Here is a 14794-nt window from a genome sequence, read left to right as displayed (position 1 = left end):
CCCACCCCCCTCCGCTCCCACCCTCCAAAGCCCCTTCACACCCATGCCGCAAGCGCCCGCCGCTCCGACGCCGCCGCCGGCGCCCGCACCGGGCGCGTACAACACGGACGACGAGGCGGTGCTGGCGGCGCAGAAGCACGCGAAGTGGGCGATCTCGGCGCTGAATTTCGAGGACGTGCCGACGGCTGTGAAGGAGTTGAGGGGGGCTTTGAGGATGTTGGGGGCGACTTAGGGAGAAATGAAGGGGCAGGAGAAAGGAGGGAGAGGTGGTAGAGAGGGAGAGGGAGGGGCGTGTGTGTGGTTTTGTTTTGAGTCGCTTGTAGATATCCATTTTGTTAATAGGTCTGATGCATTTGAGCGTGTTGTTTCTTTCCGTCTGCTTTCTCCTTTCAAAGCACGCCACACGGGAGAATCCAACAGGGCAAATCCATGCTGGAACAAAACTTCGAAACCACGAACAGAGATCATCCTAGACGGATTCGACCGAGGAAAGAACCGCACACGTAGGAACAAAATAACCATTCCGCTTCTTCGCCATTTTTGATCCTATCCCATCAAACCATATACGAACAAACCCCCCCGCACCTACTGATTCGTCGGCATGTTGACCTTCGCCTTCGTGCTAACCGCATCATCCGCCTTCCAAAAGCTCGTTACTGTCTTCTGCTGCGTGTAGAACTGCACGCCCGGCTTGCCGTAGAAAGTGTTCGCTCCTCCGCCGGCCACACTCTTCTTGTTGCCCGTGAAGGAGAACATGGGCAAGGGGACCGGGATCGGCACGTTGATGCCGACCTGGCCGGCCTCGATCTCCTTCTGGAAGCGGGTCGCGGTCGCTCCCGAACGTGTGAAGATCGCGGTGCCGTTGCCGTATTCGTTCGCGTTGATGAGGGCGATGGCGTCGTCGAGGGACGGGGACGAGAGGCAGACGAGCACGGGGCCGAATATTTCTTCTTTGTAGCAGGTCATTTCGGGCGTTACGTTGGTGATGATAGTGGGACCGACCTGGGAGAGATTGGGTTAGTGTGAAACGAGGGCTTGGATGGGAGACGGGATGGCTCACCCAGTTACCGTTGGGGTACTTCTCGGGCTTCTGGCCGCGGCCGTCGAGGAGGATGGTGGCGCCCTCTTTCTCCGCGGTGGCGATGATGTTCTCGATGCGCTCCTTGGCCTGCGGCGAGATGACGGGGCCGAGGTCCGCACCCTCTTCGAAGCCGCCGTTCATGGAAAGCTCCTTCGCGCGCTCCGCGATCTCCGGCGCCCAGTCCTTGGTCTCGCCGACGAGGACGAGCGTGCTGAGGGCCATGCAGCGCTGGCCGGCGGCGCCGAAGGCCGCGCCCGCGATGGCGTTGAGCGCGTGGTTCTTGTTGCAGTCCGGCAGGACGGCGGCGTGGTTCTTGGCTCCCAGGTTGGCCTGCACGCGCTTGCCGTTGGCGGAGCCGCGGGTGTAGATGTACTCGCCGGCCTTGTTGGAGCCGACGAAGGAGATGGCCTTGATCCTGGGCTCGTCGATGATGAAGTCGACCGTCTTCGCGGAGCCGTGGATGATGTTGATCACGCCGGGCGGGAAGCCGGCCTTCTCGGCGAGCTCGGCCAGGATCATGGTCGCGCCGGGGTCGCGCTCGGAAGGCTTGATGACGCAGGTGTTGCCAGTGATGGTGGCGATGGGGATGGTCCAGAGCGGGATCATGGCGGGGAAATTGAAGGGGCAGATGGCGGCCACGACACCGAGAGGCTCGCGGTAGGACCTGGTCTCCATGTCCTTTGCAACCTCAAGCACCTCGCCGGTGATCTGGGTGGTGATGCCGCAGGCGGTTTCGGCGACCTGCAGACCACGCAGGACGTCACCTTTGGCGTCAGCGAAGGTCTTGCCCTGCTCGAGCGTGATGCTCGCCGCCAGACGGTCCCAGTTCTCCCTGATCAAGGCGACGTACTTGAACATCAGCTGCTGCCTGTGCAGAAGGCTCGTGGCCCTCCACGCCGGGAAGGCCTTCTCCGCGCTATCGACGGCGGCGCTGAGCTCGGCATCTGTGCTTTGGGGTACTCTTGTGACAAGGTTGTTGGTCGCGGGGTCGTGGAGGTCGATCCACTGCGTGGCCTGAGAAGGCACGAACTTGTTGTCGAGGAAGTTGGTGGTGTCGACGGGCTGGGCGACCTGCTCGTGGCTGGTCGGGTAGGACGAGGGGGAGCTTGCCGCAGTGGTGGTGGCGGCTTGAAGGTGAGAGGTGGTGGCATGCAGCCTGCGCACTGCGATCTTCCCGGAGTTGTGCGACTGCGGCATTCTGGCGATGTGACGTGTTGTAGCTGCTACCGAGGGCCGGAGGGAGAGGCTCTGCAGCGTCCTGGTTGACAATGCTCGGCGGGCAGCCATGTTGTCGGTGGAGGAGTCGCGGAGGTGTGAAGACCGGTAGGTGTCTTCAACTGCGAGTTGTGATGGAAACAAAACCACAATTGGCGGCTCGTCGGGGGACGAATGGAGAACAATGGAGCTCCACGCGCCCTACCGCCGACCATTCAACCTCGGGCGCGATAGAGCGATCGGCGGGTCATGACCGATGGCTTCCCCCAGGCGCGGGGAGGCGGCAGCGGCTGCGTCGGCATATGCAGCAGCTCGCGCGTTGGCCGCTCGGTTTAGATCCAGCTGAGCAGGTACAGCCGAACATCGATACCACATATCGTGTCCATCGTCTGGAGAAACGTAAGGAGATCGTATGAAGCAATGCTGGCTATAACTCAAACCGACAATGCCAGTCACTCTGCACAAGCTGGCCCTACACAGGTCGAGGCCATCCCAGCCCAGCGGCGATCATTTGCCGAGCCTCGCTGGAGCGGTCGGAGAAGTGCGGCAAGGTTGGAGTTACGGACGACGAGCTACGCCATTGTCACATGCCGGGAGACGCCCTGGAGCCTTTTGATCGTTTGCGTGTGAAGGACGTTCTGAGGAGTGTCATGCCGAGCGGTGAGCACCTTGGATGGACACAGCTATGGCCAGAGAGGAAAGTCACTGTACGTCGAGGCAATAGTTGAATCCGCAGGGCATTAGCCTCACGCATGACAATCGTTCGACGAATCACCCGATATCTATCTCAACTTGTAGGCAAGTAATGCCCTTCTTGGGTAGGGGAGAGTTCAGCAAAGATGATAAGGTGGTTCGTCACGCGATAAGATAAGATGGATCTCCCCGGATCTATCGGCGTTTACTCCAGCCTCATCTGATTGCTCCCCGCGGCTGATGATTTCATCCAAACGAGCTCGAAACAAAACATCTCGGACTCGCAAACCCGCCACAACTGCCCTACCAACCGGACACACCACAAAATCCACCATGCAGTCCCTCAGATCACCCCTAGCCACAGCAGCGCGGCAAACCCTCAAACGCGCCGCGCCCACCACCCAAATCTCCCGCACCACAGTCCCACACATCCAGCGCGCAACCTACGCCTCACAACAACAACCCAAAGACCGCTCCGCCGGCCCTCCCCTCACAAACCCGCTCAACATCCCCAAATGGTACGTCCTCCCTATTCCCCTCCCTTCCCTGCACATCTCGCTAACCCACCCTCTCCACCGCCAGGCTCGAAAGCAACTCCCACCTCCTCAAACCCCCCATCAACAACCATCTAATCTACAACGATCCCCTGACCGTCATGATCGTCGGCGGCCCCAACGCCCGCACCGACTACCACATCAACGCCACGCCCGAGTTCTTCTACCAAGTGCGCGGCCGCATGCTGCTCAAGACCGTCGAGCCCAGCACCGGCGACTTCAAAGACGTCTACATCGGCGAGGGCGAGCTCTTCCTCCTCCCGGGCAACGTGCCGCACAATCCGGTGCGGTTCGCGGATACGGTGGGCCTGGTGATCGAGCAGCCGAGGCCGGAGGGGAGTGTGGATCGCTTGAGGTGGTATTGTCAGAGCTGCGGGGAGAAGGTGCACGAGGAGGGGTTTGTGTGTACGGATTTGGGGACGCAGATTAAGGCTGCTGTGCAGGCTTTTGAGAAGAATGAGGAGGCGAGGAAGTGTGGGAACTGTGGAGAGGTCTGCGATGTGAGGCCGAAGCCGGAGGTTATGGAGAGGATGAGGGTTGGTGGGACGTGTTGATGTGAGATGTGATACGATAGCCGATCGGACTGCAATATGTATGAACAGATCAGCCTTTTGAGCGCTTCTGCTCGTGTGCAAGAGACGGTCAAGCGCAGCCTTCCCGCGACTGTAAAGATCATCTCATCCGAGGCCGGATAATGTCCTCCTCCCCAGGACTCCCCAGCCCGCCGTAAAGCACCATCGCCTCTCTGCGGCGCCGTCGCATCTCACCATCGCCAGACCCCGCTCGCTCTCGAGGCACCGCCGCCCAGCCCGCAACAGGATCATCCTCAGAGGGAACCAGCGCCTCCCCCGCACCAGCCGAGTCCTCAAACTCATCTGCGCTCTCAATCGACAACACCGACGGCGACAGATCCGCATCCGCAAACCCGTCGCCACCCCTCGCACCTGGGCGACGCGAGCGCCAGTCGATGCCGGCGCCGTCGGCCCACGAGCGGAGGAAGGAGTTCGTCGTGCGAGCGGCGCGCCGCACGTCTGCGTCCGAGGACTTGATGTCCGCTCGCACGGAGTCCAGGAGACCTTCGGCTAGGATGCAGCGCGCGACGAGCAGGTCGGTCGCGGATTTGCTGATGTTTTGGTGGGGCGAGGTGGCGAGCGCGCGGAGGGCGTCGAGGGAGATTGCTGTGGGGAGGGTCAGCGTCATTTCGAAGGGTGGAGGGTTGCTGGACTTACAGTCCTCTGGCTGCTGTTGGCGTTCATCGTCGTGGTCCTTGTCGAGGGGCTCGATGGCAGTTAGGCGGACGATGTCGCGGATCGCATAGCTGATGCCCTTGAATGTGATGTACAGGGCGATGCCGGCGCCTAGCCATAACCAGCGGTCATCTATGCGGTATACCATGATTTGGGAGGCCTAGTAGCGACATTGTGATAATCAACGTCGAGATAGCATAATGATGCTGGACGACTGCATCCATCCGTCTCTGTTCGTTGCTCGAACTTAACCACCAGCGGCGTATGTCAGTCACAGCACGGACCCCTTCCAGTCGCGGTGGCTCGCCCTCGCCCGCCAGCCCCACCCACTTAACGCGTCGACGCGACCGACCGCTAGTTTTGAAGCTGTGCAATAATACCGTGTCTCGCGACACTCCCACCATCTCTGCCTTCACCAACTCCCCGACCACCACAGCACGCCAGCGTCTTCTCTGACATTGCCAATATACCCAACGAACTCTTCACTTCATTCCCACAACACAACTCAACACTTATCAGCAAAGAGTACGTGTCATAACATCGTGCAAACAAACGCACAGCTAACACCATCTTAGTGTTGGAGGCACGTCTCGAGCAAGCGCAGCTGCTGAAGAAGGTATGCTTACCACTGCAAAGCATCTATGTGGCACATTCTGACATGTCAATTAGGTCGTCGATGCCATCAAAGATCTCGTTCAGGACTGCAACTTCGACTGCAATGACTCCGGTATCGCGCTCCAGGCCATGGACAACTCCCACGTTGCCCTCGTCTCCATGATGCTCAAGTCCGAGTCCTTTTCTCCCTTCCGCTGCGACCGCAACCTCGCTCTCGGCATCAACCTTACCTCCCTCACCAAAGTCCTCCGTTGCGCGCAGAATGAGGACATCCTCACGCTCAAGGCTGAGGATGCCCCCGATGTTGTCAACCTTGTTTTCGAGAGCGCCGAGAGCGACAGACTCAGCGAGTACGACATCAAGCTCATGGACATTGACCAAGAACATCTTGGTATCCCCGACACCGAGTACGCTGCTACGATCTCCATGCCCAGCTCGGAGTTCTCGAGAATAACCAGGGATCTGTCTGCCCTTTCGGAGTCTGGTAAGAGCATTGCACACAACACCCCAGAAAGAGTACCATCCTAACACACCACAGTCTCGATTGAGTGCACCAAGGAGGGCGTCAAGTTCGCCTGCACCGGTGACATCGGCAACGGCTCCGTCACCCTCCGCCAGCACACCAACGTCGACGACGAGGCCAAGAATGTCGAGATCAACCTCACCGAGCCCGTCGCCCTCACCTTCTCCCTCAAGTACCTCGTCAACTTCTGCAAGGCCGCCGGCCTCAGCGGGCAGGTCAAGCTGTGCCTCAGCAACGAGGTGCCGCTTCTCGTCGAGTACGGCCTGTCCAACAACAGCTATCTCAGGTTCTACCTGGCTCCCAAGGTATTTACCACGCTTGTCTTCTACAATCTGTACATAGCACTAACACACCTTCCAGATCGGTGACGAGGAGTAAATACGTGACGCGGCATGACGGACAGAAACTTTTAGCAATGGCATGGATGGAGTTAATGGGTGATGCTGGGATGTATCTACGAAGCTCAAGCGCGGAATCGCTTGATCTGGGTAGGCAGGCACGAGACTCTGGATTAACAAGGGGCCGGGGGACGGCGAGACGGGAGAGCATGATAGGAAGAAGACGTTATATACCAGCTCAAACTCGCACTTCAAATATACGAGTCCTGACTACTGTACACGTGGATGCTCCCGTTGCTTAAGACGAATAGGCTGCATGGCAGTGAATGCGTCGCGCATCGTAGGCGAATGGCACGTCGCAATCAATTATTTTTATTATGCAAGAAGTCAATCAAACGCGGTGAATATCAACAACTCGTTTGGCATGAGATACAAGTCGCTGGCTCGCCGACGGTCGACGGCTTTCCAGGCAACACCAGACACTGACCTTCCCCGCTTGCCGCTCGTGAAGCTGCTTCACAGGCCGACTTGACCTTGCGCCAAACGTCATCTTCAATCTCGAGGCAAGTCTCTCTCGCAACATTATCACAACAACAGCCATGACAGACGCGCAACATCTCTTCGACGCCGCGCGCACCCAAATCAACTCCGTCGCCGCCGACGTGGAGCGCCACTTCGACCTCGTCGCCTCCCACCTTCGCGAATGGATTCCCTCAGGTCCCTCAGCTCTCGTGAAGGCCCCGCCCCGCCGCCTGCCGCCTCCCACCACATACGAAGTAATCACGCGATGGATGGATAGGAATCGAGCTCTGACCGCCGCCCTCGTGGCTTTCGCCGTGACCGGAACCGTGAGCACGGGCATCTACGTGCAGAACCGTAAAGCGAACAAGAAGAGACGGGCGAGGAAGAGCGCGAGCGGCGCGCGGACAGATGTCGTCGTACTGGCTGGCGCGACGTCGAGCCCGCTCGCATCTGCCGTGGCTCTTGATCTGGAGAGACGGGGCTTCGTGGTGTATGTCGCTACTTCGTCTGCCGAGGAAGAGACCTACATCCGCAGCCTGTCCCGCGCCGACCTGCTGCCCCTGCCCATCACCCTGGGCGACCCGTTCTCTGCGCAGGAGCAGCTCTCGCGCTTCCAGAACTTGCTCGGCCGTGAGCACGTAGCTTTCGACGGCGCCGAGCCGCATCATCTCGAGTTCAAGGGCCTCGTGCTCGTCCCGGACACCGGCGCGGCGCCCGAAGGCCGCATCGGCGAGCTCGCGAACGAGGAATGGAGCGACATGCTGAACGCCAAGATGCTCAACACGATCGCCATGACCCAGCTATTCCTACCCACGCTCATCGCCCACCAGTCGAAGATCCTCCTGCTCACGCCCTCAATCACGCCCGCTCTGCAGCCTCCAGGCCACGCGGCGGAGAACGCCATCTACGCCGCGCTCAAGGCTTTCACGTCGACGCTTGCCGTAGAGATGAAAGAGCAGAGCACCGGCGTGACGATCACGCAGTTCAAGCTCGGCAACCTGGATATCCCCTCCGTAACCGCGAAGCAGCGGCGCGAGGGCCAGCCGGCTTCGAGGGTCAAGGCCACGCCACTCAGGGAATTGAACAATGCTGTTTTCGACACGCTCGTGGCTCGCAGGCCGGCCGCCATGCTTCGCGTCGGAAGGGGCAGTCTGACGTACGATCTCATCGGCGCTGTGGCTCCTAGGTCGGTTGTGGCGTGGATGCTCAGTTTGGGCAGGAAGGGGCAGGAGAGTGCGGAGGAGCTGAAGCGGGAGGAAATGGTTGGGAGTCAGGCGAGTTTGACTTGGGAGAAGATTGATGATCAAGATTGATCCCCTTTCCTGACGGGGACTGACGAAGATTGATGATCCTGGACTTTCTCTTGTCATGGAATATTTGGCGTTTTTGGAACAACTCGGACGATACCACCGCTCTGCTTACACGTGTAACCATTAGACTACTGCAATGCCACTCCATGCAACCCGCTCCCGCTCCTCTTCCCAGCGACCCAATTCAAAAGAACAAAAAGCGCCGTCAACCAACCTTTCTCCTCCTCAAAACAACCTCCTCATTCCTCCTCATCTCCTCCCGACTCCTCTCGACAGCCCTGTCCAAACTCGCCTGTATCCGCCCCGCGATCTCCTCGACCGGCGTCTCCATCCCCACCAGCCCAATAAACTTGCCCACCTTCCGCCTCTTAATCCTTATGCGATCCTTATCGCTCAACCCCGCGTAAGGATTCCTCGCATCAACTGCTCCGTCGGAGGAGGCAAGTGAAGAAGAAGCCAGGGTCCACGGTGGCGTCGCCCCACCCGCCTTCAAATCCTCCACCGTCTCCCTCAGCGTCCGCAAAAACTCCTCCTCCTCCTTCGGCGCCGCCGCCGCCGCCGCAAGCGCCGCATCGACGTCCGCCGCGCTCGCGGGACTCTTCTTCCCCGCCGCAGGCGGCGGCGGCGGGCGCGCGAGAAACTCTTTGTCCCAGTTCATCAGCGCGGGGTAGTGCTGCGTCCAGGGCCCGGGCGTGCTCTGGTGGTAGTGGTGGGCGATGCTGTCGAGCTCGTCTTCGGTCAGGAGGTGGAAGGCGAGGAGGGTTTTGGGGAAAGACGGGTGGGGCGGGCCCGAGGGGAGGGGCACGAGGGGCGCGAGGGAGAGCGAGAGGGTGGCGATTTTGCGGGTTAGGGCGCTGTTGCGGCGGGTTAGGGGGGCCATTTTTCTTGGTTTGTGAGTGGGGTGGGTTGGTTGGTTGTGGAAGGGGTGAGGTCGCGCCTGGCGATTGTTGGATTGGTTGCTGTTGCTCTGTGGGTGCTCTGGAGATGATGTTGTTGGTTTGCGAGGAAGGCGTATGTGATGGTCAGGATTGTGATATGGGCGGTGTTGGTTCTGTGAGATCTGGATGAGCGAGCGTATATTGGTCGTTCTTTGTTCGGCTGGAGAGGTTTGATGAAGTCGAGGTGCTTCGAGATGTTGGGTGCTTCTGGACAAAGAAAACGTGTCTTGGTATTCGGCTCTTGAGAGCAACGTGAGATTGTCGTTTCTTTGTTGCTTTTCCTGTATTCGGAATACCAAGGCTCGAAGCTCACATGTTCTTCTCAATGGTAGGAGTGTGCGATTCGTCAGGTGTTGGCGCATGCAATGCCTTGCCCCTGCTTTTTGGTGAGATGGAAGTCATTGAGCGAAGTGCACTACGCCCTTTGAATGTCTATATAACCAATCTGCATTTACGAAGTAGATCGATCAAGAAATCCAATGTTATGTGCATGGTCTCATTATCTAATGGCTCTTAAGGCCCGTATCCCAGCCGTGAAGGAAGCGTCAAACATAATGCCTTGGTCTCAAATCATCAGAGATTCCATGCTAAAAGCTCTCGACGCCAGAGCTTTTCCGTCCAAAATAGCGTGATCGACCTCGTATGTCTTTCGACCACACGATGATCAATGAAGAAATCCAAAAGGAAAAAGGTAAAAGGAAAAAACGAAATGAAGCGGTTCGTCCACCATATGCAGTCTCACTTGCCTGCCCTCGTCTTCCAAACGAAGAACCCACTCACAAGCACACCCAGCACATTCATGGCAATGCCAAACCACAACCCCGCCCGCCACGCAGGCAGCGGGCCCTGCGCCTCAGTGACATACCTCTCCACAGTCCCAGCCATCCCCAAGCCCAGACTAATACTGTAGTTGACCATCGTACTAATCAGACTCGCCGCAATGCCCAGATTCTCCCTTGGCACAGCATTCGACATGAGCACGGATCCCGCGGGGTAGCTCCAGTTCATGGCGAGCGGCATGATGAGGACCGACAGGAAGGTGTTGATCCAGTACGACTGGTCGACGGGCGCGGTGGCGAGCAGGATCGTGCCCGTCAGGAAGGCGAGCATGGCCGCGAACATGACCCAGGCGACGCGCATGCGGCGAAGCACAAAGGCTACGGACATTGCGCAGGCGAGGCCGATGGGCGCCACGGGCACTTTGCGCGCGACGGCGGACAGGGGCGTGAGGTGGCGGAAGCGCGTTTGGAAGACGAAGAAGCCGACGACCCAGATGCCGTGGGAGAGCTGTGAGGGATGCCAGTCAGTGGGGGGATGACAGTGTGATGGATTTGGTTCGACTTACCCATCCGCAAACAATGCATGCCAGGGTGAAAGCCGCGTCTCGGTTGAGGCCTTTGATTGGGATCAGAGGGCACGAGGCGACGCGAAGCTCGACGTAAATGAAGATTGCGAAAGAGATCAAACCAAGCACAAGAACAAAAGGAATGTAGGATTGGCTCCAGCCAACGATGGGTGCTTGGTTGAAAGCGAAGTTGATCATGACGAGGCCAGCCACGCCAGAAAGAGCACCAGCAAGGTCGAACTTGACCCACCACCTGACGCCGGCCTGAGAGTGGCGATGGGGAGGGTGGCTGTCCACCGGGATGATGAGAAGGCTGAGGACGCTGATCAGCACGCAGGCCATGGAAAGTGCCCAGAAGGACCACTGCCACCAGCCTTTTTGCGCACAGAGGGCGGAGAATGCGGAGCCAGTGACCATGCCCACAGGTCCCATGCCGCCGAAGCATGAGATAGAGAAGTTTCGCTTGAGTCCGACAGGGAAGTTGCGGCCGACAAGTGCAAGACCGTTGGGGACAAGGAGTGCGGGCCCGATGCCTTGCATGGCGCGGCCTGCAACCAGCATTGTGTATCCGCGATAGTTGCTGAAGCCACAGAAGAGCGACCAGATTGCGAACCACAGCCATCCTAAGACGAAGACGCGTTTGTGTCCGAACATGTCTCCTAACCGACCAGCGGGTAGAATCATGGTTCCCAACGCCATGCCATAGGCGGCTGTTGCTAAGCTGAGTGTTGCGAAGCTCGACCCTAAGCTGGTGCCGATGATGAAGCCTGGTGCAACTGTTTGTGACAGGCCACCCAAGGATAAGAGTTGAGCCAGGCAGACATTGATGACGAAAATGGCTTCATGGGCCCTTGACATCTGCGTCTCCTGCTCCGGAGCAGGCAGCAAGGGTAGCGGCGGCGTTCTGTCGCTGTCTGTGGGTGATGGAGGAGGGTAGCCCAAGTTGAACCCCTTCTCGTTGCCGTCGATTGGTGTGATAGGACTATGGTCATTAGGAGTCCTGTCTTTTTCGACGAGCCGGAACTCGCCGGTGTCGTTGTTGCGAGCCAGCACATAACCGTCCCAGACAGTGATACGAGAATTCTTCAAGGCTTCGCGCCAATGGTCAGGGATCTCATCGTCGTTGCCGACGTTGTTGGTCTTTGCAAGACGTGCAGGTGGAATGAGTGCGAGTTTTGATCTTTGAGCCGGCGTCTGGCCTCTTGTTGATGCAACGAAAGTGGATTCTGTCCTTGTTGGTGACGACGGTCGGTAGTAAGGTCTGTTGAGAAGACCGGAAGCGGCCTCGATTACATCGACGCTCTTTGACTCCCGCAGACTGTGCGCTCTTGAAGATTTGGTGGTACTCATATCAGAGTGTGGCGATGGGCACCGCGAAAGCGGCATCGCGGGAATGCAGCACTGTCTATATGACAACAACTCTCGGCTTCATTTGCAATGCCAATTCAACGAGACGGTCGGGATAGACAAGAGATGCAGTGGATGTAACGGGTGGATAAGTGGAGAGGGGGCCGTGCAAGGACAGAGACAACGGCTGTCTGTCTTACTTACATGTGAGTCTGAGGCGCGCCTGGGAGTTTATCAATGGACGCCATCTCCCCGGAGAAACAGTCGAAACGACGACGGAGTCGGCCGCCGTGATACCGACCGTCAGTCGATGCCCGTCCGCAGCACGCGTAGCAAGCTCGTGTTGTCAAAGTCTCCCGGAATGGGCAGCCTAGCATTCAAGTCTGGTAGTACCCGCAGAACAAGGTTGCATCCTTCATGCAAGGCACGCCTGTGGCTTTAGGCCGGCCTCCTGGGAGGGAAACGATCTTTAGATGGAGCTATGGTGCGGATTCGGTAGATCGACTAGTGAACACTGCTAGCGGCCATCATGTTCCTGGCTAGGAGAAGATCTATGTCTCGGTATGGACAACCATGGCTTCGTCGGAGCTGTGAGCGAAGTCTTGACCTCACGACGAAGATAATTGTTGTGACCGTTTCTCCGTCGCGTGGTAGGATTTCCTGTCGCGTCAAGGAGCTCTTGGAAGTGGTCCAGAAATACTCTAGGGAAGTGTCTCACTCCGAGCTATCCACGCCCGTCTATATCAGACGCAGGGGTACAGCCACTGGAGAGCTGCCTATTTCGTCTGTTATTGTCATCCTGCAGCGGAACAAACCTTTCTTGGAGCCTTGCGGCTGAGGCGCACCAGCCAGAGCTGACACAGAGTTCGCAGCCATTGCTTGTTGGGAGTGAAGGGGTTGGAGACGTGATATGGCCAAGTTAGGCCAAGCTTTGGCGACTCCTGAGCTTCCGCGCGATCGACGCCCCGGAGCCGACAACCCCGATCCTGTCTCAAGCCTCCTTTTGATCTGTGCCTCGATGCTTGCTGTGGGGTGCCGAACGAGAGATCATCTCGTCCACCTCTGCTGAACCGGCGCGCCCGAGCACCCACCCAGGCGCAACAATGGGAGCCGTCGAGTGGCAGAAGATCCCGTCCTCGCTGTCGGAACTCTGCATCAACACAACCCTGCGATGCGGACAGTCTTTCCGGTGAGTGTATCGCGCCGCAATCTTCCGAGGGCGCAACCGTTAGCCCACGTCACTCGACCGCAGCATACTGACCGCGCATCCATCCCACAGATGGCGCAAGAACGACGCAGGCGTCTGGTCCATGGCGCTGCACAACCGCATCCTCTCCCTCCACCAAGACCCTGAACACCTCTACTACCGCGCAACCTTTCCCGCAGCCCAACCAGCCCTGCCCACGCCCCCGGCCTCTCACGCACCCTCCGTCGCCGCCGGCGCCGAAGAAGACGACACCCCGGCCCTTGTCCAGCACTACCTGAACCTTGCGCCCAACCTCACCGAACTCTACAAGCAATGGTCGGCGGCGGACGCGAACTTCGCGAAGAAGGCGCCCAAGTTCACGGGCGTGCGCATCCTGCGGCAGGACGCGTGGGAGGCGCTCGTCGGCTTCATCTGCAGCAGCAACAACAACATCGCGCGCATCTCGCAGATGATGCACAAGCTGTGTGTGCACTACGGCCCGCTTCTCGGTCACCTCGACGGCGAGCCCTACCATGACTTCCCCGAGCCCGCTGCGCTGGCGCAGGAGGGCGTCGAGGCCAATCTGAGGAGTCTGGGGTTCGGGTACCGCGCGAGGTATCTGTATGAGACGGCTTGTATGGTTGTGGAGAAGCCGGATGGCTGGCTTGATGGGCTGCGCAACCCTGAGGCGCCGGTGCTTGGGCAGAAGGCGGAGGACGGCGGCGAGTGGCAGGCGTCGGGTCGTGAGGGGTACCGGAAGGCGCATGAGGAGTTGCTTGCGCTGCAGGGTGTGGGCCCCAAGGTTGCGGATTGTGTTTGTTTGATGGGCTTGGGCTGGGGTGAGGCTGTGCCTGTTGATACGCACGTTTGGCAAATCGCGCAGCGAGACTACAAGTTTGGCAAGGGCAAGCACTCTAGTCTGACGAAGGCGACGTACGACGCTGTGGGCGACAAGTTCAGAAGTCTGTGGGGCAAGGAGGCAGGGTGGGCGCATTCCGTCTTGTTCACGGCGGACCTGCGCGCATTCAGTGAGAGACTGGTGGCGAAGGTGGAGAAGAAGGAAGAAGACGTTGAGGTTAAGAAGGAAGACGGCGAAGAGCCAGTCTTGGAAGATATCAAGAAGGAGGAGAAGGTCGTTGAGAAGCGTATCAAGCGCGAAGACGAGGACGGTGAGAAAGATGTTCTGGCTGTCGAAGGGACCGTCAGGCGAAGCAAACGGGCTCGTAAGGGATGAAGATTCGGCATCGAGATTGCTTCGTGATCCGAAGCTACACAGATGGCCACTGCGGCCTGAGTTTGCTGGCAATCAAGACGGTCCTCATCTTCGGTTGAACATCGCCGCACTACTGCCTTGATGCGCTGCTACACTACAGTTCAGCGCAGTATTGTGCGGCCAGGCCTAACGACAAATTGTTGGTCATCACTGCATTATCTGAATGTTAGATATGCGGACAGCGCCCTGGATTGGGGCTGTTTGACGTCTGGTCTGAGCGCAAGGATAAATGAGAGGTTGGACGTAATGGTCGAAGGGCCGACCCTTCGCTTGTGACGAATAGAAGAGGAGCATGTACGATAAAGCAGCTTGCCACGACGCTGAGACATGAGGACAAATCCACCTTAGAAGAATATGTATATACATGCTGTACACAGCGAGCGCGTCATGCTGTGCATACCAAGGTTGTAGCTACGCTGGAGGTTTGTCTTCCGATTTCTGGGTGTTTCTGATGCGTGAAGTCCCTTTGATCACGTGCCAGCCAACCACGTGCGGGCCGCCGAACAACGTGAAGAAGGGCTGATGCGGGGCTGCTAGCGGCAGAGGGTTGCTATTTAAAACTCCCTCTGCTCGCGCGAGATCCTAAAATATCCTCCAGAACCTCGGC

General features: G+C 58.4%; 8 protein-coding genes across 8 annotated transcripts; 4 read left to right on the top strand and 4 right to left on the bottom strand.

Annotated features, from left to right (window-relative positions):
* Positions 1 to 301: 301 nt before the first annotated feature.
* Positions 302 to 2504, bottom strand: WHR41_05764 (uncharacterized protein). The gene is made up of 2 exons (XM_069374369.1): positions 1061 to 2504; positions 302 to 1002 (listed from the first exon to the last, which is right to left on the bottom strand). Exons 1-2 carry the CDS (start codon positions 2366 to 2368, stop codon positions 586 to 588), a joined length of 1725 nt encoding a protein of 574 aa, XP_069228492.1. The 5' UTR covers positions 2369 to 2504; the 3' UTR covers positions 302 to 585.
* Positions 2505 to 3144: 640 nt separating this feature from the next.
* On the top strand, positions 3145 to 4182 carry bna1 (3-hydroxyanthranilate 3,4-dioxygenase). Its single transcript, XM_069374368.1, has 2 exons — positions 3145 to 3507; positions 3572 to 4182. Exons 1-2 carry the CDS (start codon positions 3230 to 3232, stop codon positions 4095 to 4097), a joined length of 804 nt encoding a protein of 267 aa, XP_069228513.1. The 5' UTR covers positions 3145 to 3229; the 3' UTR covers positions 4098 to 4182.
* Positions 4090 to 5038, bottom strand: WHR41_05762 (uncharacterized protein). The gene is made up of 2 exons (XM_069374367.1): positions 4773 to 5038; positions 4090 to 4721 (listed from the first exon to the last, which is right to left on the bottom strand). Exons 1-2 carry the CDS (start codon positions 4936 to 4938, stop codon positions 4216 to 4218), a joined length of 672 nt encoding a protein of 223 aa, XP_069228512.1. The 5' UTR covers positions 4939 to 5038; the 3' UTR covers positions 4090 to 4215.
* A 276-nt stretch (positions 5039 to 5314) lies between these two features.
* WHR41_05761 (Proliferating cell nuclear antigen) lies at positions 5315 to 6306 on the top strand (the record flags this gene model as incomplete). Its single annotated transcript, XM_069374366.1, has 5 exons — position 5315; positions 5366 to 5406; positions 5460 to 5889; positions 5944 to 6233; positions 6289 to 6306. Coding segments are annotated over 5 exons (780 nt in total).
* A 559-nt stretch (positions 6307 to 6865) lies between these two features.
* Positions 6866 to 8101, top strand: WHR41_05760 (uncharacterized protein; the record flags this gene model as incomplete). Its single annotated transcript, XM_069374365.1, has 1 exon — positions 6866 to 8101. One exon carries the CDS (start codon positions 6866 to 6868, stop codon positions 8099 to 8101), a length of 1236 nt encoding a protein of 411 aa, XP_069228493.1.
* Positions 8102 to 8303: 202 nt separating this feature from the next.
* On the bottom strand, positions 8304 to 8978 carry WHR41_05759 (uncharacterized protein; the record flags this gene model as incomplete). The annotated part of the gene is made up of 1 exon (XM_069374364.1): positions 8304 to 8978. One exon carries the CDS (start codon positions 8976 to 8978, stop codon positions 8304 to 8306), a length of 675 nt encoding a protein of 224 aa, XP_069228581.1.
* A 768-nt stretch (positions 8979 to 9746) lies between these two features.
* On the bottom strand, positions 9747 to 11731 carry WHR41_05758 (uncharacterized protein; the record flags this gene model as incomplete). The annotated part of the gene is made up of 2 exons (XM_069374363.1): positions 9747 to 10323; positions 10382 to 11731. The coding sequence occupies 2 exons, from the start codon at positions 11729 to 11731 to the stop codon at positions 9775 to 9777; spliced, it is 1899 nt and encodes a 632-aa protein (XP_069228582.1). The 3' UTR covers positions 9747 to 9774.
* A 1014-nt stretch (positions 11732 to 12745) lies between these two features.
* WHR41_05757 (uncharacterized protein) lies at positions 12746 to 14630 on the top strand. The gene is made up of 2 exons (XM_069374362.1): positions 12746 to 12917; positions 13008 to 14630. Exons 1-2 carry the CDS (start codon positions 12832 to 12834, stop codon positions 14146 to 14148), a joined length of 1227 nt encoding a protein of 408 aa, XP_069228589.1. The 5' UTR covers positions 12746 to 12831; the 3' UTR covers positions 14149 to 14630.
* The last annotated feature ends 164 nt before the right edge of the window (positions 14631 to 14794 follow it).

The sequence above is a fragment of the Cladosporium halotolerans genome, assembly GCF_011745625.1.
Source record: "Cladosporium halotolerans strain TM138-S3 chromosome Unknown Sca19, whole genome shotgun sequence".
Lineage (NCBI taxonomy): Eukaryota > Fungi > Ascomycota > Dothideomycetes > Cladosporiales > Cladosporiaceae > Cladosporium > Cladosporium halotolerans.
The sequence above is the reverse complement of the archived record's forward strand: the minus strand, read 5'-3'. Positions and strand labels throughout refer to the sequence as shown.